The sequence below is a fragment of the Rhinatrema bivittatum genome, chromosome 2 (assembly GCF_901001135.1).
Source record: "Rhinatrema bivittatum chromosome 2, aRhiBiv1.1, whole genome shotgun sequence".
Classification (NCBI taxonomy): domain Eukaryota; kingdom Metazoa; phylum Chordata; class Amphibia; order Gymnophiona; family Rhinatrematidae; genus Rhinatrema; species Rhinatrema bivittatum.
In genome coordinates, this window is record NC_042616.1 from 329,798,542 (window position 1) to 329,825,244 (window position 26,703).

Consider the following 26,703-nt stretch of genomic DNA (forward strand, 5'->3'; position numbering starts at 1 on the left):
GTTAACTGCTGCCACTGAGCCAGGGTGTTCCCACATCCGGTACATCAGCTCTTGCTGGACTTCATGTACTGGAATAGCTAATATCTCTTTAGGAGGATCCACGAACTGAAGTACCTCCAAGGTCTTCTGCCTAGTGTCTAGTTCAGAAAGAAGTGAGAATGGAATAGTGTCAGACATCTCTTTAATGAAGTTAGAGAAGGAAAGATCTTCCGGGGGTGATTTCCTTCTGTCTTCTGGCGGTGAAGGTTGAGATAAAATATCTTCCTCAGATGAGATATCGTCCCGAGTCAGTACCAGTATCCACTGGGTGACCTGATGGTCTAAGAGGTTTGAAAGGAACCTCAGATTGTGGTGTATGTGGTCTCATAGGTTGGATAACACCAGATGGACCAGGTACCGGTTCTGGAATTGTATCTGGATCCAAACCGTGAGGTGAAGTAGAAAAAACCTGGATTAAGGTGTCTAATTTATCCATTAATGGTTGAAAAATGGAGGATTCTTGACCTGGCATCGATGGTTTTATCGGTGTCGGTAACCGGATGGGTATCGACGGCATCGGCGGTCCATGCGCAGGAAACGGCGGCATCGATGGTTGTGGTGCCCTGAGGAGGCCGGAATCGGCGGGGATCGCTCTGTCGACGGCTCCGAAGCCTGATCCTGAAGCCGAGGTTTCTTAGCTGTTACACCGCTTTCCGTCGATGGCTCGCCGGGAATCGAGACAGTAGATGCCGCATGCGGCCTACGATGGCGATGCTTCTCCTTTTCGCGGGCTTTTTCACTACCCGATGTCGATGCCCTGGACGAGGGAGAGGGGGAGGAAAAAGGAGCATCTCCCGACTCACCTGGTAGACGCTTTTTCAACACGACTTTTCGAATCAACCCAGCCGGAGACGATTGTGTTGAAGTAGATGGTGCTGACAAAAGCTGTATTTTAAACAATTGCTCCATTTTCTCCAGTCGGAGACGACGGCCCTTCAATGTCATGGTTGCACATAAGGGACAAGCCCTAACATCATGGGATTCACCAAGACCGAGGACACAATCCTGGTGAGGGTCCGAAATGGACATGTTCCTGGTGCACTTGGGGCACTTTTTGAAACCTGAAGCCATTTTGGGCCGGACAGCCGTCGACGACCAATGACCAGGGACAACAAAGTTGTCAAAACGGAATGGAACCGCGAGAAAAATCAAAAAACTTACCACGACGGTGTACTAAGGGGAGACCCTTTGCGGCTGAAGTTTTCTAAACTTTTTGTTAAAGTTAAAGTTGTGGAGATTTTCCACAGGACTCCTAGAGACCGCGAGGCTAACTGCTTCATGGAAAAAAGAAGACTGAAGGGAGACCCCTGTGGCAGGGAATATCATGGCATGCTGGGCATGCTCAGTAGGCACTCTGGTGCCAGTCAAAAGTTTCATAGAAACTTTTAAAGAAGTTTTCCGTACATAGGGCTCCATTACTGATGTCACTCATATGTGAGGACTAGCATCCTGTTTGTCCTGGGATAAAACTGCTTACTCGATGTCTTTATGTGCATACATTTATCCAGTTAAGATGAAAACTTTCAAAATTGCTCGTGTGCATCCATTTACGAGTGTATATGGGTGCACAGAAATGTATTACTGTATTTTATATCCTACGTGGATATGATATGTGAAGGTTGTAAAATACAAGTACATTTACGTGCACAAATGCTCACATATGTAAAAACCACGAGCTGCGGAAGTTTGGACTTATTCAACTAAGTAGCGGTATTTAGCCTGATAAGTGAGAAAAGCACTACTCATCCATATAAGTTGTGCTTTTTTGACTTATCCAGGTATATAAGACAGCTGGATAAGTCTGAAAAAAATGCTACTTATCCGGATAAGTTCAAATTTGCCAAATAAGTCGGAATTTAGTCTGATAAGTGTGTGTGCAAATGACATAATCATGTATTTGTACTTCAGATTTGAAAGGAATACACAAATAGATTTTACTTGTGTTAATTAGATGCTTTTACCCCACTCAAGTCGGCTTTTACATGCATAAGTCAGAAGAGTTTTTAACATGTGAGCAGCAATGAAATAACCAGTTTTACCAACTAGTCTACCAGTTCACCCAGTCCACTTGCAGTTCATGAAGATCCTCCTGGCTTTTTGGCCTGAAATCCCCCATTTCACTCAGACCCTCAACCCAGTCATTTTTTCACTTTTAAGATGCTTACGATCACTTACTCATAATATTGAGCTGCAGTACATATATGCAAGAAAGCTGCCACATTTATATGCATACATTGCTTGTAAATAGCAACTTGCTCATGTAAAAAACTGGCCTTTCCTTGGAATGCCCCTGACCTGCCCCTTTTCTACATGTGTAAATTTACCAACAGATTCTGATTTACATGTGTATGTTGAGGTTTTTAAAATATCATATACTCTCATATATGCTATTTTATGTGAGTAAGTACTATTTTTTTTACGCATGCACCTTTTGAAAATTCACCTTAATGAGGTTTCCAGGGCCAGACTTGGGGAGGGAGATTACATTTAATGCATGTAAATTTTCCCAAAAGCTTTCTGTGTACAAGGTGACTTTTGTACGGGTAGTTTTGAAAGGATAATTTTCAAACTGAACATAGGGAATAAGTTCACTTTGCAATTTGGTATAACTTATGCGGGTTGGAGAGGAGGATGGGAAGAGAGCGGAGAGTAGAGTAAGAGATGAAAGAGAGCAAAATAGGGGGAGAGAGAAGATGACAGCAAACAAAAAAAAGGAATGAATAAAGGAAAGAGGAAGGCAAGGGGAAGGAAGAACAAAGTTTGGAGAGAGAGAAGGAAAAGAAAGAGGTGAAGTGGAGAGAGAGGACCAGTGATGGTGGGAGATGGAGAGATGGGGAAGGGAAGGAATCCAGGGAAATAATGTAGGAGAAAGGGATGAGAAATTGAGAAGATAGCACAGGAGAAAAATGAGAGCTAGAGGAGGAGGAACAATGAAAGTGGGAACCAAGAGAAACATTTTGGGGTAACAGAGTCTGGTGATCTGAAGATGGTGAAGCAATATGACAATGTGATAGCTAAAGCCAGAAGAATGTTGGGCTGCATAGGGAGAGGAAGAACTAGAAAGAAAAAGGAAGTGATAATGCCCTTGTACAGGTCCTTGCTGAAGCCTCACTTGGAGTACTGTGTTCAGTTCTGGAGACTAGAGGATGGAAATGAAGAAAAGGGTGAAAGGAAATAACTTGCTGGTGCAGTGGTATGGGGATTACAACCCTTAACCAATAAGCCTGCAACATTGCTATCCACTTTAAAGGCAGGGGGGGGGGGGAAGGGAATTGGATTCAGACAAAACCAATGACAGCTCCGACTTTTTCGGTCTGGGGAACTGATAAGCACTGATAAGCATGGGGATAACCTGCACAGAGCAGCAGCTACTACTCTTAACATAAGGCATGGGATTACTACCGATAATCAATAAGCCTTGATGCCCTTTGAAACAACTGCAACATCATTCTCCACTTTGATGGGAAAATGTATTACATTCAACCAACACGAGCCTTGACTTTTACTGTCTTGTGTACTGATGTGGAGACATAAGGGAAAAAGCACAGGACTGCTTTTACGTCCAAGTCCATAAGCAAAGCAAGTCATGCAGCACTGTCTGAATTTTCAAGAAGGCTCATTACCCAGTAAAAGAGAAACATGGGGGTAACCTAGATAGCATGGCAGATACTATAATAAGAAGCTTGCTGGGCAGCCTGGATGGACCATTTGGTCCTTTCGGTCGTCATTACTATGTTACTATATGTTAGAACAGGTAGGAAGAATAGGAAAAAGAGACACGAGAAGAAGGCAGCAGTCCAGCAGCAAGAGGGGGGCTTCCCAGTCTTTTGCATAGAGTGTCACATGTATGATTTTTTACCCACCGGTGAGAAGTTGTACATGTGCATGCGATGCAAAGAGCTCCTGGCTCTCAGAGAACGAGTCCGATCTCTGGAGGCTAGAGTGGCAGACCTGGAGGAGCTGAGGCAGACAGAGAGGTATATAGATGAGACCTTCAGGGACATAGTAGTCAAGTCCCAACTTCAGACTGGAAGCCCTGGTGCTGCCTTGGAGGAAGAGGGTCTCATGATGGGAAAGCACCAACCAGGTGCAGCAGGAAAGAATCCTGTAGCAAGGACCTGCTCTCCAAGTGATGCATTGTCCTTTCGCACTGAGGATATCTCCCCAAGGCCTACTGCCCAGGAGCGAAGGGTTAGGTCGGCTGTCATAGTTGGTGATTCGATTATTAGGAATGTAGACAGTTGGGTGGCTGGTGGGCTTGAGGATCGCCTGGTAACATGCCTACCTGGTGCGAAGGTGGCGGACCTCACGTGTCACCTAGATAGGATTTTAGGCAGTTGCTGGGTACTCTAAATCTTCCTAAAATCCCAGAGCTCCAACAGGTTGAACTTGCTGCCCCTATAGCTCAGTCTGAAATTCAATTGGTGGTCCAAGCCTTGCGAGGCAGTAAGTGTCCTAGGCTGGATGGCTATCATTTAGATCTGTTCAAAAAAATAATTTCCTGAGTTGGTACCCATCCTTTTCAATTTATTTAATTATGTGGGGGTTCGGAGGGACTCACTGGGGTATATTGCTGATGCCTTTATTTCTATTACTTATAAGATGGGCAAGGATAAAACAGATATAAAGATTCTAGGTAAAGTTTTGCACATGAGATTGAAAAGCATTTCTCTGAATGCAGTGCCAGGAAACATCATGGAAACTGTTATAAAGAATAAAATCACAAAACATTTAGATAGACATGGCTTGTTGGGCCAAAGCCAACATGGATTAACCCAAGGGAATTCTTGCCTCACAAATCTCCAACATTTTTTTTGAAGGGGTGAATAAACATGTGGACAAAGGTGAACCAGTAGATGTGGTATATTTGGATTTTCAGAAAGTATTTGACAAAGTCCCACATGAGAGGTTTCTAAGAAAACTAAAAAGTCATGGAATAGGAGGCGATAGCCTTTTGTGGATTGCAAGTTGGTTAAATGACAGGTTACAGAGAGCAGGATTAAATGGTCAGTTTTCACAGTGGAAAAAGGTAGACAGTGGAGTGCCTCAGGGATCTGTACTTGGACCGGTGATTTAAATATATTTATTACTGATCTGGATAGTGGTAAGACGAGTGAGGTGATCAAATTTGCGGAAACACTAAATTATGCAGAGTAATTGAATCTCAAACGGATTGTGATGAACTGAAGGAGGAACTTGTGAGACTGGAAGATTGGGCTTCCAAATGGCAGATAAAATTTAACGTGGACAAGTGCAAAGTGATGCATATAGGGAAAAATAACCCTTGCTGTAGTTACACAATGTTAGGTTCTATCTTAGGAGTTCCCACCAAGGAAAAAGATCTAGGCATAATAGTGGATAATCAATTGAAATTGTTGGCTCAGTGTACTGTGGCGATCAAAAAAGCAAACAGTATGTTAGGAATTATTAGAAAGAGAATGGCAAATGCCAGTAAAAGCAGTGGCTATTCCCAAGTCAATTTGATTAACAGCAGTTAATGGACTTCTCCTCCAAGAACTTATCCAAACCTATTTTTAAACCCAGCTGCACAAACCACATCCTCTGGCAACAAATTCCAGGTTAATTGTGTGTTGAGTGAACACATTTTCTCCGATTAGTTTTGGTGTTTGGGTAACTGTCAGGTTCTTGTGGCCTGGTTTGGCCTCTGTTGGAAACAGGATGCTGGGCTTGATGGTCCCTTGGTCTGACCCAGCATGGCAATTTCTTATGTTCTTAAATGTGCCACATGCTAACTTCATGGAGTGCCCTCTAGTCCTTCTATAATCTGAAAGAGTAAATAATCAATTCACATTCACCTGTTCTGGACCTCTCATGATTTTAAAGACCTCTGTCAATCCCCCCCTCAGCTGTCTCTTCTCCAAGCTGAACAGCCCTTTAGCCTTTCCTCATAGGATAGGTGTTCTATCCCCTTTATTATTTTGGTCATCCTTCACTGCATCTTTTCCAGTGCAACTATATATCTTTTTTTAGATGCGGCGACCAGAATTGTACACAGTATTCAAGGTGCGGTCTCACCATGGAGCGATATACTATGCAATTTTACAAAGACCTTTGCTGGCACAGAACATGATAGGTGTTGAAACACATATAATTATCTGAGCAAATTATTCATTTTAAGTAGTTTGCATCTACCTATTCAAAAAATTGACAGGAAACAATATCATCCTTTCATGGATTACAAACTGGTTAAAAGACAGGAAACAGAGAGTAGGATTAAATGGTCAATTTTCTCAGTGGAAAAGGGTAAATAGTGGAGTGCCTCATGGATCTGTACTTGGACTGGTGCTTTTCAATATATTTATAAATGATCTGGAAAGGAATACAACGAGTGAGATAATCAAATAATTAAATTATTCAGAGTAGTTAAATCACAAGAGAATTGTGATAAATTGCAGGAGGATCTTGTAAGACTGGAAGATTGGGCATCCAAATGGCAGATAAAATTTAATGTGGACAAGTGCAAGGTGATGCATATAGGGAAAAATAACCCATGCTGTAGTTAGGTTCCATATTAGGAGCTACCACCCAAGAAAAAGATCTAGGCATCATAGTGGACAATACATTGAAATTATCAGTTCAGTGCTGCAGCAGTCAAAAAAGCAAACAGAATATTAGGAATTATTAGGAAAGAAATGGTGAATAAAATGGAAAATGTCATAATGCCTCTTTAATGTCTAAGTTTATTTGGCTGAAAAAACAGGCGAGAATCAAGTTGTGATGGCTGTGGAGGGCTAAACAGCAGGCTGGATTAGCACTGCCTAATAACTCATCTCCTCAGTTTCAAGGCTTGCTTCCTGAATAAGGATAAAAGTTGGTTATTACTGAAAAAAGAGCAGGCTGGTTTTGGCCTTCTTACCCACTCCTTCAAATTAATTCTGAGGTGTGGATGCCAGAGGATTTCCAGTTTTGAGCTGTTGCCTAATTCAGAACCATCTCTACCTGATACATCAGCAGAAAACATCTACCGCTGCTCCTTTTTAATGTGGCTAGGCTCCATCTGATTCCCACACCCCAACAGCAGAAGCCCCGCCTAACGACTGACATCACAGGCACTGGGCATCAATCCTAGGGTGTGGGAACTTCAGGCTGAAGGATAACCCGGCAATGAGACAGTGAATTAAGTGCAAATCAGACGCATGAAGGAGCGCAAAAAGGAGACTTCCCCTTTGTGTGTATGATTTGCGCCTAATTCTCTGTTTCATTGCCAGATTGCCATTCAGCCTGAAGTTCTCCAGATTCATCAGGACTACCGCTATCACTGGTGAGATTATTCCTTTTGCATCCATGAATAATGAGGCAATAACAAACATTATGGGCCAAGGAATGTATGGACCTAATGGTATCTCTAGCCGCAAACAACCACCTCCAGCTAGGTCAGTGCTCATTCATGTCTCTATACAACAATCTCAGTTATTGCTTATCTACACAGCCTTGATGTTTTTCTTAGATAATGTTCAGTCTATTTCCAAGAAATCTGTCTTTATACGTGATTTACTGACCTCTGTTTCCTCTGATTCTCTCTGTATAACTGAGACATGGTTTACCCACTTTGAACAGATGTTGCACACCAACTTTTTCATATGCTACAAATCTCATATAGATTGTAGACTGAAATGGTTTAGCAATCTTCTTTAAGAGCAACCTGAATTTTGCTAATATTGTCCTCTCTTTCCCCAACTCCTATGAGATCCTTTTCTTGAAATCTAACTGATTCTTTGTCTCACTTACTGCCTTCCTGATTTATCTGCCCATAATTCCTTCCCCCTCAAGGAATTGCTTATGAATGCTAATGTTGACCTTACTAGAACTGCTATTTTAAGGGATTTCAATTTTCATTTTAATGCTCCTATTTTGACTCATGTCACTGTTATCTTTATAGATATATTATCAACATATGGATGGCAACAGATCATCTCTGTTCCTACTCACAGAGCTGGACACACTCTTGATTTGGTATTTGTGAATGCTTCAGCATTTTCCATTTCTACTGCAAATGTTTCTACTAAGGAAGTCCCATGGAGTGACCATTTCCTGATTTCTTTCTCAATAACCTTTCTACAGCAAAATCCTTCATCTTCAAAGCTGAAACTACAATAGGGAAGTGAAGCTTCATAAATCCAAATGACCTCTATACTGAATTTAGTCCTCTACTAGAGTCTCCCAGTGACGACTCCCCAATAGAACTGCTAACCTTATTGGATACTGCACTAAACACTGTTCTTAGCACCAAGAAAATCATTCACTAAGAAAAGATCTAAAACATCCCCCTGGATTTGCAGCAACAAAAAAGATCTGAGAGAAGAGCTGAAACAAAATGGCAAGCTACCCCACTCCATAAATCCTGTCCAATTATCGTGTTTCCCTATCAAACTATCAGGATGCCATAACCGCTACAAAAAAAAAAAAGCTTATATTTACTCCAAGTTGTCAACATCTTTTAACAATCCTAGAGAAATATTTTATTCTGTTAAACAGGTCATTAATCCTATCTCAACTCCCAATACTGCACTTTCCCCAATCCCATTGTTGAACTTAGCAGACACATTTGCAATATATTTCACTGAAAAAGTTATTTCTATCAGGATGACAATTCAAAACTCCTCTAAACCAGTAGTAGTTGATTTACTTTCAGAAGAAATGAGATGGGAATGCTTTGAAGTTGAGTCAGAGTCTGATTTCATTTGCATCAACAATATGAATTCATCTGCTAGCACACTCAACCCTTGTTCTACAGCCTTGTTAAAACTGATAAAAGTGGAAACAGCTAACTTTATTGCAAGATTTATAAAGTTTTCTCTTTTTAATGGCACCTTTCAGATTCACTAAAAAAAAGGCATCAGTATGTCCAGTAATAAAAATAGCATCTGCAGACCAGACTCTACTGTCAAACTACCATCCCATCTCTTCCTTATCTCACTAAGATACAACAGAACTCAGTACAACAACTCACTACATTTCTTGATTGAAACTCCACCTTAGATCAATACCAATTCAGATTTCTAACACATCATAACACTGAAATGCTCCTTATCTCTAGTTTTGACACCATTTGTCAGTGATTTGATCAGGTTATTTCTTTTGACTTATTTTATTTAATATCTCTTCTGCCTTTGACACTATAGATTACTTTATTCTTCTTTCTCGGCATAAGTCACTCAGCGTGGTTGGTACTGTTCTTTCCTGGTTCACTACTTATCTGATTAATCAGGCTCCACAAGCAAAATTCTGTCTTGACACTTCTTCTTAGGTTCCATTTTCTTCTGGAATACCCCAAGGGTCTGCATTGACAGCAGCCCTTTTTAACATTTATTTGACTCCTTTTATGTCGGCTACTGGCAGACCTTGGGGTACACTCTAAATTGTATACAGATAGACATGCAATTTTTATTTCCTTTGAAAACATCCTGGACTTTAATCCATCTTGTTATGCTTATATCCAGTATTCATGATTGGCTTAAAGCATTACAAGTTTGCCTTGTCACCAAAACTGAAATTATGATTCTCTTGTTTTCCTTCGGTTCACATTCCTGAGAAAACTGTATTCAGAAATCAAAATATTTTAATATTTATTTGCTGGGTTTTCTAGACCGTCGTTTAGTAAAACCTTTCACAACGGTTTACATAATTAAGAAAATAAATACATGTTTGAGCATAAAATAAATTTAAAAAATACATAAAGATAGAAGTAAAACAAGTTATACAGTAAAACAAATAATTAAAATCGAAATCAAATAAAGGTAAGAACAGTATTTATTTATTTATTATTTTGAATTCTTATATACCGATATTTCTGTAAAGAATACATATCACACCGGTTTACATTGAAACAGAACCTTCGCTGGGAGGCGATACATAAAACATATACATAAAAGTATAATAATAAGATTAGTAAAATGCCTCAGTCAGCTGTGCTAAAAGCTCTCTTGGATAACCAGGTTTTCAAATTTCTTTTGAAAGTTTTAAAATCTGATATCTAAGAGTTTGTAATCTTGGCATTCTCACTGACCCCTCACTCTCTATGCATGCTCACATTAAGACTTTAATACAATCTTCTTTCTTCAAACTGTGTCTGCTATGGCACTTGAAACCACTATTAGACTCCCCCACCCCAATTTCCAAACAGTCCTTCAATCTCTTCTTTTCTTAGCCTTGTCTATTGTAATTCCCTTTTTACTGGTCTCCCTGCCTATACAATTCATCTATTATAAATTATACAAAATTCTGCAGCCCGTCTGTTAACAGATACCTCTATAATGTGAACATATTACTCCTGTCTTACAAACACTTCATTGGTTGCCAATTCTATACTGGGTTCAATATAAACTTGCCATTACCATCCATACCCTTCTGAACATCCCATTGCCATGGATTGCAGCCACTTTAAAAATCTATACTTCTTCCAGAACATTATGATCATCTAACCATGGATTGCTGGACGTCCCCCCCCCCCCCCCCCCCCCAAAGATTGGTCCACTTGGAAGAAACCAGAGAGAACACTTTCTCAACTGTTGGACCTATATTATGGAACTCCCTTCCCATAGAAATAAGAATGATCTCGGAGCCAAAATTGTTTAGAAAAGCTCTTAAAACATATTTGATTTAAAAGGCATATTCCTCATAATAGTATTTTATAAATCATGATACCTGAGTCCTCCAGTATTTTTGATGCAGCTTTTGTCGATTTGATTCTATTTTAATGTAAGTTCCATTTTAACTTTATTATTTTATTACTTTATTTATTGCTGATGTATTCTGTCATTCTGTGACCAATCATAATGCTTACAATAAGTAAAATAATAAAATCATAAACTTAAATTAACATTACAATAAATATCATGGCAAAGTAAAAAAGCAAATACATTTCAAGAAATTAAGAGAATGATATAAAATAATATAAAACCAAGAGTTATCAAATAAATCATAAATAGCATAAAGCAGATAAAAAATACATGCCTCAGTTGTCAGAAAACTATTTAACTTCCTTGTCTTAATAGATGATAGCCAATTAATCAGATCTCTCAAAATCCCTACAAATGAGATGGGTCTTTAATCCTTCTCAACTATCATCCCTTAGTTTCTCAGCTTCATTTTCTGCTAGATTTGCCATTGTTACCTTCTGGAAATGTAACCCTTGTTTAGACTTCTGAAGAAAACAATATAGAAAGATTGCAGATGTTGAAATGCTGAAGTTCAAATTAAAAGTGGAACAGCTTACATTTGAAAATATGTGGGGATGCTACTTGCAATTCTATGGACTGAATCCAGCAAGATGAGCCTCTATGGAGACTGTACTTTTGAGGTGTGTGTTGCAGCACAACCCAGCCAGTGGCAGGAAAAGCTAGGATTTGGTAGGAGAAAGACAAGCCGAACCCAAGGGAAAAGGCAGAGGGCGCTAAAGGAGATAGAGAGGACTACAACTCCCAGGTTTTTAGAGCCACTACCTGACCTGTGGGCCGAGGGAGAGCTGGAACAGGTGTCGGAATTAAGTGGCAATGATTCCAACACAGCTGAATCAATGGAAATAGAGGAGGGAGGGCATGCCGGCATGGTGGCAGTGGACAGAAAAACCCAGCTCCTCAGGGGAAGAGGAGGAGGAGGATATAGAGGTAGACTCCCAGATGGAGAAATCCTCCAGTTCTGCTATGGAGACAGAGTGAGTAACCAGAATGGGGGATGGTAAAGGACTGTTAGTTTAAAAGAATGTTTTTGTCTTAAATTGTGAAACTAGTTATGCCCAAGCTGTTTGGCGTGGGAAGGCCCTAACTGTTGCACAGCAGAGGGGAGTGGGGAGTGTTGTATTTTTCCCCAAAAGGGAGTGGTAGCAGCTGGCTAGAGAGAGCCCAGTGCTTGTGACCGTTGTTCCTGAGACCTGCTGGATGTTAATGTGAGGAAAAAAGGAGCAGAACTATTGGAATTGCACTACAAACCGTTTTATAAAAACTGTATTTTGTACTATTTTTGGAGTGAAGTGGCTTCACTACCCGCTCTCACTAAGCGGACCCTCAAGCCAAGCTTGGGCGGTGAAGGTCGGGGCCTAGGCCTGTGAAGTTTTACTGACTGCGGGACGGCGTAGAGAAAGAGGAGTGACTTACGGGAGAGGTGCCTTGGGACCTGGAGGAATGGCAGAGTGGTGCGGCGCCAGCGGAGAGCCTTTACAGGTGTTAGGCAGTTTTTTTGATTCATTGTATATTGATTACTTTTTTACTATCTGCATATTGATGGAAAGCCTGAAGAAATTATTAGCAGTTATGAGTTCTTTTGTTAGTTTATATTTTCACTGAGTTGTATATAATACTGTAGCAATTTTATGGAGTTTTTAAATAAAAGGAGACTGAGGTGGTTGGAATCAATTCAGTGACTAATTGTCCAGGAACCAGTAGTCTCACCTTCTCAGATCAAGTATGTGAACACTAGCAAATACGAACTTTTATCAGCTCACAGAAATAATCAAAATCAATTTCTTTAGCACACACATAATTCTAACACTGGCAATCAAATGCTAAACTTAAATCAGCACACAATATAAACAGCCAATAATAGTTTAACCCTCCAAGAAATTATTTTTCCTCAAGATTTAAGCATTCTTTCCCAGCAAGTCCAACTTACCATCAGCAGATGAAGGTTTCGTGGTCAGTAATCCCTCTTTCCAGCCTCCCAGTGGAGGCAAAAATATTAACAGAATTCAAGTCAGCACGAGATAAGCACAAAGGATCCTTAGTTGCAGAGAGGTGAAGGGAAAGCCAAATATCAGCTGGGATCTATGGCTTAGCAAAATTGAAGTAAATTTGGCAGACTAAATGGGCCTTATTGCCCTTGTCTGCCATCACATTCTAAGTTTTTATGCTTGAGCTTCCACTGTCAACCTAATACTTGTCAAATTATTGAAAACAAAAGGTAATACTATAGGGGTCATTTTCTATGCGGATCGCACGCAATAAGGGACGTTTCGTACGCAAAAAGTCCCTTATCACGTGTAATACCAAGATCGGGGCGGAGCTGGGGCGGCGTCAGCCCCAGAAGAGGAGTCGTCGGGGCGGCACCAGGGCTGACACCGCAAAGACTTTGCCGACAGCGAAAGGTACGCTTCTTTTTCACTGCCAGTTTCGCGCCGAATAACTATACCTTTTAAGGTGTTTATTTGGCGCGACAGTGGCAGCGATCAACCGCGGAGGTGCGATTGCTGCCGGTTATCGCAGGACCACCCCATTTCGCCCCCCAGTTACCACCGAATTCACTATGCCTTGCAGCATTAGAAAATCCAGCCCAATGTGACAAATCAAAAGCTACATCGATCACTGGGAAAATGAAATGTTTACTATTTTCTTCCAATTGATAAATAAACAATCTTGAATGTGCTGAACGTACCTTTTAATACAGTTTCTCCTATTCTCGGTCTATTGTATAGCTTTTTGAAAAGAGACTCACTTTATGGCTTTGTGGATAAACTGATTTAGCAAAGAACACTTTTAACTGTGCACGTTCTGAGAAACCTGGATTTCTGGGGACAGTGAAATTTCTATTGGGATTACCAGATTTACACTGCAATAGAGAGAAATTATTGTACTCTACATTAATACCACCAGCAGAAAGAAAACCTGATTCACATTTAAACATTACTGACCTGTCTATAGGTTCCCTCCAATAAGGTGTCTAGATTTTGGAGAGGGGCAGGTGTCTTGTCTTTGAATCGTGTTAGAAGCCGCCGTTCAATGGCTCTGAACTGTACAGCCCTTTCAGACAACAGTTCTTCACACTTCTCAGCATTCAGTCGCAACTATAAATCACAATATGAAAACATTATGATTAGCAGCCTATTTTTTGTTTTCCAGGACAAGCACTTCAGTGTTGAAGGGTCCCCTACAGATGCACTGGATGGAATTTTACAGCATTAAACAACCTTAAGAGGCAAAAAGCTGACTTTTCAGAAGTAAAAGGTTTCTTGCATGAGCAAACCTTTCTTGGATATTCTACTTAATTTTAATTTTAAATGTATTGTTTATTGTTATTACCATGTACCACTGTACTTGTTTTATTTGCTATGTTCTTCCCTGCCAAGAACAAGCCTTTAGATTTGCAGGTTATAAGTGTTTAAAATAAATATATAATGAAGGGGACAGGCAGAATATGTATGATATAAGTTCTCAATCAAAAACGTTACCCATAATTTGTACTACTGGACATATGGGGTTTTAAAATTATGATTAATCCATCTATCCCTTGTTAAAAACTTGAAAAACATATTGCATTTAGGGGCATTAGAAATCATAAGTCTGCTTTGGAAACTGGTGAAACTTACACATATATTTCCAGCATAAGTAATGCAGAATGTTTGAAAATTATCCTCCAATGAGGTAATTTTCAAAACTGGTCACACTGATGCAAAGTCCACAGGTACTTTTACCTGCAGGCCTTGCACCAATTCTCAAAATTAGCCCAGGCGAAAAATACTTGCAGAGATTTGTACCTGCTTTTTCTGTTGGTACTTTTTCCATGGAAAAATTACAAATTACATTTTCAAATCTATGCATGGGCATTACCCGACACAGGCCCACCTAGTTCTTAGCCAGCTCAAAGTATGTGTATTTGACAACTCCCACATGTACTTTTAACCAAGTAAGGGCTGGGTAATTTTCAGACAACGTTTACCTGGGAAAATTGATATTTGCACATATAATTGGCTTCTGATAATTGCCTTCCACAGGACAAAATTAGCACCTCAGCTGCTAAAGCATACCCTTTCTATATGCAGACCATATGTAGTCAACCCTGCAGTGCTCTCATGCTCTGACAGCTCAAAGTATTAAGTATATCAGTACAAGACTAAAAATTTAGGGGTAACAAGAAAAGTAGCTTTGTCTGAGTCAGTCAAGGGCTCTAGTTGTGCGCCACTATCTAAGGCATGCCTATATCGCATACATTCATAAAGGGGTCTCAGCCTTCAGTCACTCCTACCAGGACTTTGGGACCTTGGACACATGACATACATTGGGAAAGAGACCTAAAAAATAGGGAGTTCTGCTTATCTATTGTAGTTTCAGCTCAATACAGGGATACTGCACGTCATCATACATGAAATCAAGAATAGCATGTGCAAATAAAATTGACACTTCTTGACGCAAAAAACTGAGTGCTACCTTTCACACGTTATTTCCTTATACCAGGCAGATATTTTTGTTCATCAAACAAGATTTGCTGGTGGTTTCATCTCTTTTAGTGATAGCATTTAGCATTATTGGCCCCCTTGCCAGAGAAAAAGATAGCTTTGGTTATTTGTTCCATGACAAGTTATTTGTCTTTCAGAAAACATTTAAATGCATGGCTTATGACTTAAGCTGTCACTAATTTTCTTTATTCTCAGTTTATTGGTTAGTTTTGATGCTGTTTTATGATAGGGAGTTGAGTGACTTTCTATTTGTTTTATATTATATATCTATGTGCAATTGTTTGGGTGATTTTTATGATTTGTATTGTATGTGGTATGTATAGGGATCTTCTAATTTATTTTCCCTAAGAATTTGTCAGTGTTTATTATAACCAACAAAAATAGGAGAAAATCTTGGGGGGGGGGGGGGGGGGGGGGAGGGGGAAGGGAAGCCATTTTTTCCAATGATCTTCAGCTGTTTGTTTGTTATAATAAACAGCAATAAATGCTCAGAGAAAATAAAATAAAAAATGAAGATCCCTATGTATATGATGTACTTTTATTTTGATTTTAAATTATATTTTAAATTTGCATGTTTCTCTTAATGATTTTTTTTTAATCACCATTGATCCCTTGGGACAGAATGCAAGAGATCAAGGATGAAAAATAAAATTAAAATGCCTGTTGTTCATTGTAATAAAAAAAGCTCAGAATATGTTTTAGCTTTGCCAAGTTAAACTCAGACATGGCCTCTTTATATGGCTCTGCTGTGTGACCCTAGTGAAAGCATTGCATGTATAAATTGCAAGGGTAACATGATGATGCTCATTGCCTGACAAAGGCAAGATAGTTAACAGCTCCACTGCTGCCTCCTCTGTCACTTCTGCCTTAATGGCTTTACTCCTACAGCTGGCTATCTGGACCAATATTGGAATAAGGAAGTCTATCCCTGCTACCAATGAATATAACTAATCAGTTTTTCCATCAGAGAATTATGCATACATACATTACTGATGGATCTGATATGTGCTGCAAGGACTAGAATGAGCAACAATAATTCATATTCATAGTGAAATTGCAGCCCGTGAAATAAAGCAAGTTAGCTTTCCTGTAAACAGATTTCTCCACAGAAAACAGAAATAATTAGCCATGTGATCGTGCCAACATGGATCCAGGTCTCAAAGCTCGGTAAAGACTTTACTGAGCATGTGCAAGAGTTTCTGTGTGCTCACCCTGCCTTGTGAACTCCTCAGTCTCTTCTAGAGGTTAAGCTTTAGCAAAGTAGTCCGTTCTCTAGGAAAGTGGGCAGGTATTAAGTATGCCTAATGCATCCTACTGTTTACGGAGAACTCTGGTTTCAGGAAAGCAAAGTTGCTTTCTCTGTCGACAAGCTGGCATGAATTAATCATAATGTGAATCGCAAACAAAGACAACCTGGATCCTACCCACCAGCTGCACAGAACTGCTTGTTCAAAGTTACTATCTCTTTAGAACATGTTTTTTCCAGACAGTAGTAGGATGTGAAGGTATGAACAGATGACCATGAAGAGCTTTGTAACTGTTTTCAATAGACATGGCCCTGAGATGAGCCTTAAAGTCTGTAATCTGCAAGCCAGTCAGCAAGTAATATTGTGCAATACAGTCAATTAGCCAATAGGATAAAGTTTGTTTTGCAAATGCCCTTCCCAATCCACTGAGATCAAAGGCTACAAAGAGTTGAGAAGCTTGACAGTGAGATTGAGTCCTCTTTAGGTAATATACTAGAGTTCCCTTACAGTCCAAGGAATGAAGAACCGGTTCTCCTCTGTGCATGTTACCCAGTTCTGTGTAAACCGATCTGATATGGTTATTTAACCATGAAGGCCGGTATAGAAAAATAAATAAATAAATAAATAAATACATGTTAGTCTTGGAAAGAATGTAGGCAATAGCCTGATTAATGTGGAACACAGATACAACTTTTGGAAGAAACTTGTTCATACAACAACCCTATTATGAAAATACTGAAGGTAGGAAGAATATGAAACAGAGCCTGCAAATGCTAAATCTTTGTGCCGAAGTGATAGCCATGAGAAGCAACACTTTCCCTGTGAGAAACTTAAAAGTCCACAGATTTGAGCACCTGAAAAGAAAGTTTAGTGAGTTGAGCTAACACTACATTGAAATCACAAGGTGTTGGAGTTTTACGGACCGGATGTCAGGAATGCCACAGCCCTTCCAAGAACTTAGATACCAAAAGGTATACAGAGATTAAATTCCCTTCTATCCGCTGAGCAACAGTGATCATCAGATGGTATAGTTTGATATGCAAATAAGATACAGAGAAGTCACAAGAAGATCCGAATTTTGAATTTCAAAAATACGGACTTTGTCAAAATGGGGATATTCCTGGAGGAAAAACTAGATGACTGTGAGATAATGAGTGAGGTGGAACAACAGTGGGCCAAATTAAAAGGCAACACATCTATATGTTAAAAAAGTAAACAAAAGTAAGAGGAAAGAAACTGATATGATTCTAAAGGAGGTTGGTAAAAAATAAAGGCAAAAAGAACAGTGTTCAAGAAATTTAAAGAATCCCAAAACGAGGAACACAGGAAGTATTCCTGGTGAAACTGAGGGAAATGAAATCAGGAAAGCAAAAGGTCAAGTGGAAGAAAGGATTGCCAAAGAGGTAAAGCGAGGTGAAAAAATATTTTTCAGATATATCAGAGAAAGAAGGGAGGCCGTAGTGGTATACTGAAATTGAAAAGTGATAAGAAGCAATGTGTAGAGAGTCAAAAAAAAATGGAAGAAATATTACACAAATATTTCAGTTCGATGCTCACTAAAGACGACCCTGGAGAAGGACCGCTGCTGATTGATAAGACTGTAGATGGGAGTGGGATAGATGAAACTCCATTTACAGAAGAGAATATATAGGAAGAGCTAGGAGAACTGAAATGAGACAAGGCCATGGGGCCAAATGAGGTACATTCCAGGATACTAATCAAGCTCAGAGATGTACTGGAGGGTCCACTGAAAGACCTGTTCAATTGATCCATGGAATCGGGTGTCACGTGATTGTGAAGTGCAATGGTGGTCCCACTTCAAGAGTGATAGAGAGGAGGCTGGAAATTACAGGCTGGTTAGTCTCACCTCGTTAATGGGAAAATTAATGGAGACTCTGCTGAAGGGGAGGATAGTGAACTATTTACATGTTATGCCCGTCTGTCACAGACGGCTGCGACCTCTCATGCTCACCTCTTTTTTTCCCTGCACCATCAATCCTAGGAAGAATGGCGGCCTCCGCCAACCATTGCCGACCTCCCCGGCGACCCCTGGAAGACGTGGGCTATGCCGACCGCCATCTTGTCTCCAGAATCACCTAAGGCGCGCGCACAAGGGCCTCCTTTGTACACGTCATGCCGGGAACCTCGGGGGCGTCCCCTCTGGATGATGTTAACTCGCTGCTGTACTTAAGCTGACCGGCCCTCTGCTACTATGAGTTAGCAGGGAGTTCCCTCGTTGCTTAATCCGCTCCATTCTTGGATTTCCAGTTCCAGATTCCTTTCTTGGCGTGTGGACACTCTGGGTACCCGCTCCTCGGGAGCCCTTCTGCATTCCCGGCTATCTGCTCCTAGGAGGGCCTTCCTGCCTTGGACTTCTACCTGACCACTTCTCAGGACACTCTCCTGGAACTTCCATTTGTGAGTACCTTCTTCAGACTCCAACGATACCAGTTTTACTGAAGCTTCTCTGCGGTGTACCCCGTGCCTCGGGCCACTACCATTCCTCTTCAGTAGATGTTGTTCCAGTATACCCTGTGTTTCAGGAGACATTTCTCATCTCGGCCCAGGGTTCACATCCTTACAAAAACAACACTACAATCTGGTGGGGTGCTGAACCTGAGGCAGCAGATTCACCAGGAGAAATTCCTGTCAAACAAATCTGATAGATTTTTTTTGACTGGGTGACTAGAGAATTGGATCAAGAAAGAACACTTGATGTGATTTACTTGAACTTCAGCAAAATGTTTGATACCGTCCCACATACGAGGCTTGTGAATAAAATGAGAAGCTCAGGAATCAACACCAAGATGGTGGAGTGAATTATAAACTGACTGACATGAGACAGTGAGTAATGGTACATGGAACCTACTCTGAAGAGAGAACGGTGTTCAGTGCAGTGCCATAGGATCGGTTTTGAGTGACATTGCAGAAGGGATAGAAAGTAAAGTGGGTCTATTTACGGATGATTCTAAGATTTGCAACAAAGTAGACATGTCTGAAGGAGTAGAGAGAGATTGAAAAATGATTGAAGAAAGCTTAAATAGTGGTCAAAGACTTGGCAGCTGGAATTCAATGCCAAAAAGTGCAGAGTCATGCATCTGGGGTGCTGTAAGAATAATGTGCATGGACTGAGAGAAGGACTTAGAGGTGATAGTGTCTGCCAATCGAAGGTGGCAAAGCAATGTGACAAGGCGATAGCTAAAGCCAGAAGAGTGCTGGGCTGCATAGAAAGAAAAATAACCAATAAAAAAAGGAGGTGGTACAGCTACTTGGTGAGGTCTCACCTGGAGTACTGTGTTCAATTCTGGAGACCGTATCTCAAAAGAGATAGAGGCACGATGGAGGCGGTACAGAGAAGGGCGATCAAAATGGTATGGGGTCTGTATCAGAAGACTTAGGAAGAGAAGCTGAACAGAAAAACAGAAGAATCTGGATATGTATATCCTGGAAGAGAGGAGGTGCAAGGGGGGATATGATATAACCTGAATGGTTTTAATGATGCACAAACTTGGAATCTTTTCTGTTGGAAAGCAGTCAGTAGAATTAGGGGTCACAAAATGAAACTCCAGGGGGGGGACTCAGTACCAACATCAGGAATTATTGGAGTGGAGGAGTAGCCTAGTGGTTAGAGCAGTGGGCCAAGAACCAGGAGACCAGGGGTCGAGTCCTGCTGTCACTCCTTGTGACCTTGGGCAAATCACTTTACTCTCCATTGCCTGGAATGCCCCACCAGAAAAGCTGGTGAGGATAAAACAGTAAACAGGGGGAACAAAATGGCCGCCTAGAGAAAAGCTGCGGAAGACGTTCGCTCCGAGATTTCCTAAAAACTTTTGCTTAATAAAATGCCTCACTCTAAAAGAAAAGCCAAGTTTCGAGAGGCGATTGCTTCATCTTCATCGCCGATCTCTGAAACTGGCCAGACCCGGATTGAAACATATTTCGCCGCCTAAGCAGCAGGAAAAACGCCGGCAGAAGCAGCCGCTGCAAACGCCGAGTTAGGGCGGATCTCGGCATTGCTGGCTGAAGAAATCACCCTCAGTCCCGGCGCTCTGATTACCCCCCCCTCCCCGAATCCGTCTGGAGCCGTGCTTGGAGGGGTAAGTACACCTGAAGTACAATTATTACCTGGAACTTTAGCAAGAGAAAATATTTTGAAGAGTGACTTACCCCAAGCCAGTGCAGACGAGGAAGAAAACGCTATCAGGGAGATTGCGAGTGGGGAAACTGCTGGGGGGGGAGAAATGGCTCAAGGGCCTTTGTTGGCAACGTACATACTTGCTGATATGCCGAAGACTTTTATGCTGGAATCGTTGTGGCATGCAATAAAAGGCCTGGAGAAAGCAGTTATGGATTTAACTAATGTTACTCTACAATCTAATAGTAAAATACTGAAGTTGGAGAAGAATATAATAGAACACACTAATATAATACAAGGAGTGGAGCAACGCATGGAAAAAGTGGAAAAAGTCCAATTGGAAACTATGAGAGTAGAGAATATAAGTGTGAAAAAACTTGAGAATCTGGAAAACCAAATTAAATACCTGAATTTGCGGGTTTTGAACTTCCCATATATAAAAGAAATATCTGCATATGATATGCTGAAAGAATATATGATAAAAATTTTGAAGATCCCATCCAAGGGATTACCAGTGATCTCAAAAGTATATTATTTACCAAATAAAGAAGAAAGAGGGAAAGATTTTCAAGAAGAAGAAAATGCATTGAATTTGACTCAAATCTTGGAAATGTCCACTGAAACAGAAATTAAGAAAAGAATGACTTTATTTCTTCAATGTACTTTTCCTTCTGATAGGGATCTAATCTTAAAAAGATATATGAGAAACAGAGAGGTGGTATATTATGGGAGCAAAATCTGGATATATCCGGACATATCTCGAATGACACAAGAGAGACGTAAGAAATTTTTGACCTTCAGGTCTGATGTTGTAGCTAGGGGTTCCAGTTTCAGTCTAAGGTATCCCAGCAAATGTGTAATTAAGCATTTGAATGCAAAATATATTTTCTTTGAACCAGTCCAACTACAGAGGTTTCTTGAGCCTAGTAACCCCCAGACCCCGTAGTTGTCGAAGCTAATGTAGAAGTTTCTGCTGCACTCTCTCGACGGTCAGTATGCTTTGTTAAAATATGTTAAGAAATTCTTGTAAACCGCCGTTTAATAAGTCTCCCCCATTTTCTTGGAATAGTAGAAAAACAAGTTATGTTTAAGTAATGACTGAGTAAGAGATGAAAAGTCTTTTTGTTTAAAATTGAAATGATTTATGTTATCTACGCACTGTATTATATTTGCTGGCAGTGAATATTGAAAATCAATAAATATTTAATTTAAAAAAAAAAAACAGTAAACAAATTTAAAAACACAATGGGATAAACACTGTGGATCCCTAAAAGCTAGAGCATGGAAATAAAGACAAGGGTGCATGGGGTAACCTACAAGAAGCAGCAGTTACTGTCCTTAACCAATTAGCTTTCATGATTTTGACACAATTGCAACATCGTTCTCTGCTTCAATGGCAGGGTAAAAGAGAACAGCCAACACTAGGCCCTGAGTTTTAAAGTCTAGGATACTGATATGCAGACATTAGGGAAAAAGTGCATAACTGCTTCTTCAGCTCAAGCATGCTGAATTATCAAGTCTGCTCACCCTGTAAAAATGTGGCTAGCAGTAATTTTCTTATAGGTTTGGCAATTGTTAAGTTTTGATTGTAAATATTACTACCTTAACATAAGGCTTGGGGGTAACCAGCAAGGAATGGCAGTTACTATCATAAGAAACTTGCTGGGAAGACTGGCTGGACCATTTAGTCTTTTCCTGCCATCATTACTAGGTTATTTGGAAACTACACTTCTCATTACCAGGCTGGTTTATTTCTGTCTTATCCCAAAGGGCTTCTGGACATTCTTGGCAACTAGAGGAATCAGTGGGCACTGATACTACAGTTTAGCAGAAAAATATCAGGAGTTGATCTGATCTGTAGCTGCTTGGAAGCATGGAGAATATTTGTTTTTTACTTTTTATTTGACTTTTAAGGCTAATAGGTTGATCATTGGTCTTCCTCAGTGGCTAAAGAAGTCATCTGCTCTTTGATCCAAGGACCACTTGTGTGATTGCAATACTCTGCTGAGGCAGTCCACCAGAATATTCTTGATTCTGGAAAGGTAGCTTGCCTGGGGATAGACTGCGATATCCTGCTCATGATCAGATATGGACAGCCTCCTGGCAATTGGTGTAAGAGCCCATATCTACCTGTTTGTTTATATAGAATAAGGCCATTTTGTTGTCCATCTGGATTAAAACTCTCTTTCCTGAGAGGAGGCAAGAGAAAGTTCTCATAGCATAGAGAATGGCTCGCTGCTCCAGGTGGTTGATTTGCAGATGATTCTCTGCTGGGGACCTCAATCCATGGATCCACATTAAACTGGTGTGTGCCCTCCAACTTTTGGTGAAGGTATTGGTTGACAGACACTAGCTGTGGTGGGGTTCATAGCAAGAGAACTACCTTTAGAACTGTATGATTCATCCACCACTGAAGGGATGCTCTCAGTCCAGAGGTCACAGAGATTTGATGGTATAAAGATTGAAAAAGCTGATCCCATTGATTTTGAAACTCCATTCAAGGCTTCACATATTTATTTATTTATTCATTCATAGAGTTTATATATATTGCGAATAGATAGAATGTTTTAGGTGGTGTACAGCTTCACATAAACTGCAGAGCAGCTGCCATATGACTAAGAAGGACCAGAACTAACATTGCTGATTCTCAGTCCTGTTGAAAATAGCCTTTATTAGGCCCATCAGCAAAGTGGCCCTTTCAACAGAGAGAAATACTTTCTCCTGAAGCAGAATATCCAGGCTCCTATGAACTGAATTCTTTAAGATGGAATCAGATTTGACATGGAAAAGTTAACTAGGAAGTCTAAGGAGGAGCTGTATAGACTGAGGGATTTCAGAACTCCTCACAGAGATGGAACCATTGCCAACCAATTGTCCAGATACGGGAATTATGCAGATTCCCTGCTGATGAAGCTGCGCTGCCACTACCACAAGGTATTTACTGAACACTCTTAGGCAAGCCAAGAAGCCAAAAGGAAGCACCTTGTACTGGTAATGTGCAAACTTCAGCATGGACCTGAGGAATTTCTGATAGACAGGATGAATGGGAATGTGTGTGTGGTTCCCCCTGGTCCAAACTGTGAATTACCCCTATGCTTGGGGTGAGGAGTACCACGCAAGAAATTATATTTACTAATTTGATTTATCTTTGGCTTCGTAACCTGAGCGGGGTGTGAGACAGAGTCCTGGCCATGCCTTCCCAAACAACCTCTCACTTGTGGCACCACAGATCATATAAAATCATCACACCTGAATAAAGTAATTAACCTTTTTACTAGTATTATGTACAGTAAGCAGTAAATCCAACCAGAAAATTAAATGGGAATGTATAGTAGCGAAGTATAATATAATCTTGCAGTTTTCTTATTTTAAATCAAGCAATGCAAAAATAATACTGGGTATGGCCTATTAGCCAGAGCAACCAACTTACTCATATGGATAGTAAAAAAAAATATAAGGAATGCTAATAGAGAAAGGTTGGGGGGAAAAAGCAGTGAAGTATACAGTTTTCAAAAATTGTCTTCATCCTCGAGTACTCAAAACGGGGCGAGGGAAGAACGGATCCACTTCAACGTCACCAGTTTGTAAAGAGAATATCCTGTCCCAAAAATTAAATTGTGTGGAAAAAAAAAAAAACAATCAAGAAAATGAAAAAGTCCCTTTTGATGGTGGAGCTGACTAGATGACAAACAAAACAGATGAGCACTGCAGTATATGGAAGGTCTCTCTCTCCTGGGGAGCTTTCCCAAATGGTTTACTTGGTACTAAACAGAAAGTGAGACTGGTTTCAGTGTCTTACTGAAAGATCATGGTCTGTCAGCTTCTCTTTCACTGGCCTATCTCCTGTGGCTATGGCAAGGGTTTATGCTTGACTTTGGCTCAAAGGCTAAAGCAGTTAAGATGAAATAGTGAATTTAGGGACAAAAAGCAAGTAAATAAACCTTTTTCCTCCTCTGCTAAAATACTCTGTGTAAAGTTTAGATTACTTAATTCAGACTCTTAGGAGGGTGATCCAGCCATGTGCTTCTGGGCCTCAATATTTCTGGAAAGACAGTCTCTCGGCTCCTGGCTCTTCTGTCCCTTGTTGGCTAAGAAACAAGAACAGCTGTCTGTCTCTCTATTTCCTCAGAACACAGACTTCTGTCTCTCTCTCTTGATAATTAGCTCTTGAAGAGAATAACTGATTGCAGAGCTGCTAGATGCACTCCTCTCTTCCTGGTTCCTGGCTCCAACTCCTGGCGTCCTCACCCCACACACACAGCCAATTTGCACCTTTTCTTCCTTGAATGGTCTCCCAGGATTTCTTTGGCTTTCTCCTCTGCTGGCTATGTAGTGTTGTTGTCTGGGCAGGCTAAACAGTACTGCCCTTTTCCCATTTTGTTAACACTGAGTGCTGGATGCTGGTTCTTGCAGAACATTTGTCAATCACAGGAAAGCAGACAGTGGTTTTGATATATTTTTATATTCCATCACCTTCGCTGCGGCGGTTGTAGTCTCTGCAGGATTGAAGAACCCTTTGTGGCAGGTCCAAAACATATCACGCAGATCCAGATGCAGTTTGGTCCACATTATAAAGCCTTACACAATGAGGTCAGAGAGACAGACTCTGTCACTGGACAGTGGGTATTTAAAAATGTTTTTGCTGAGATTATAGAATGTTTGGTAGCACCATTTTGTGTGGAACAATTTAGTGATGAGAGTAGTTAGTTGTTTGGCAGATGAGAATTTTTTTTTTTTTATGGATACTATGCATGTATCTTGATTTGTCTTTCTTTTTACAATAAAATAATTCCCCTGTTGCAGGCTGGGGCATTTGCCGAAACACTGCAGCATTGGGAGAGAGGAGTTCTGCAACTACAATGATTTGAAGTCGAGTGGCTGGACAGAATGATATATATTTATAACTACACCGTTTTGAGTATTTGGAGAGCGAGTTGGTGTAACTTTGAACATTGTCCATCCATCCCAAGGGTTCGTGAATTGCTGCCGTGAGGAAGAACAACTGTTTGGAAAGTAGTTCTATGTTTTCGAGCTTGTTTTATCAGTGAGCTCTTCGGATGGACATTGGACTGTGCAGTGGATCGATACAAGTTAAGTAGAAGTGCTTAGTAATTAAAAAAGGAAGCGCATAATTGCTCAATTATCTTGCTCTAATTCTTCTCCCCAGTTATATATACCTTGTTGTAATGTAACTTTATGACCTCTTTGCACTTGTTAATGTTTCGTTTCTGCGTCTCACACCCCCCTTGTTATATGTAAACCAGCATGATGTGATTTCTAATCACGAATGCCGGTATAGAAAAACTCTAAATAAATAAATAAATAAATAAATCTCTGAATATAGACTTCGGATGTTCTAGAACATTATATTTTTTCTCTGAACACTGAAGACTTCAAGACATTGTGGCCATGGACTTATAGTGCACATTGATAATTTTAGAAGGCATTGATTAGATGTTTTTTAGTGGGGTTTGTGTCATGATGCAAGAGAGATGTGTGTTGCTATGTGGGAAGTGATGTGTGAGTTGATTGGTTATATCTATTAATGCTTTGGGGTCTTTTCAAGAGATTTGTGAGGTTTCATATGTTGTTTTTGTAATAAATTACCTATATGGTAATTTTGATGAATAAATATCTAAGGTGTATGAGAAAAGTGAGTAATTAATTCTTTTTTTTTTTTTGTTATAATAGTTTACCATTGTATTTTGGTTTCTTTATTTCCACATTATAAGGCTCCAACACATAATAAGCTCATTGGGGCAGAAGCCTGGTTTATAGAAGCTTGCTACATGTGCATAAACATCTTTAAGATTAAGCACATACAACCTGAGTTGAAGAAAGGAAGAATCATTTGGAGCAAATTCATTTTGAATCTCTCCCAAACCAGCAGTCTGTTCAGTCTTTGCAAATCCAGTTCAAGCCTCAATTCCTGGGGATTAGAAAGTACCAGGAATATAATCCCTGGCCACCATCCTGAGACGATACAGATTCGACCACCTTTAGGTGCAGCTGAGCACATTCAGGAGAGTCAGAGTTGAAGACTGAAATCCATTAGATTGGAGAAGAATGAACGCAGTTTTTGGGCAGCCAAACTCCAC

General features: G+C 40.3%; 1 protein-coding gene across 2 annotated transcripts in view; it reads right to left on the bottom strand.

Annotated features, from left to right (window-relative positions):
• The window catches only part of BBS9 (Bardet-Biedl syndrome 9), a 1,052,120-nt gene that overhangs the window by 466,083 nt on the left and 559,334 nt on the right, over positions 1-26,703 (bottom strand). For both annotated transcript variants that reach the window (XM_029589776.1, XM_029589777.1), the window contains one exon: positions 13,682-13,834. In XM_029589776.1, the coding sequence (XP_029445636.1) occupies positions 13,682-13,834 (153 nt within the window). The remainder of the gene's footprint in view (positions 1-13,681; positions 13,835-26,703) is intronic.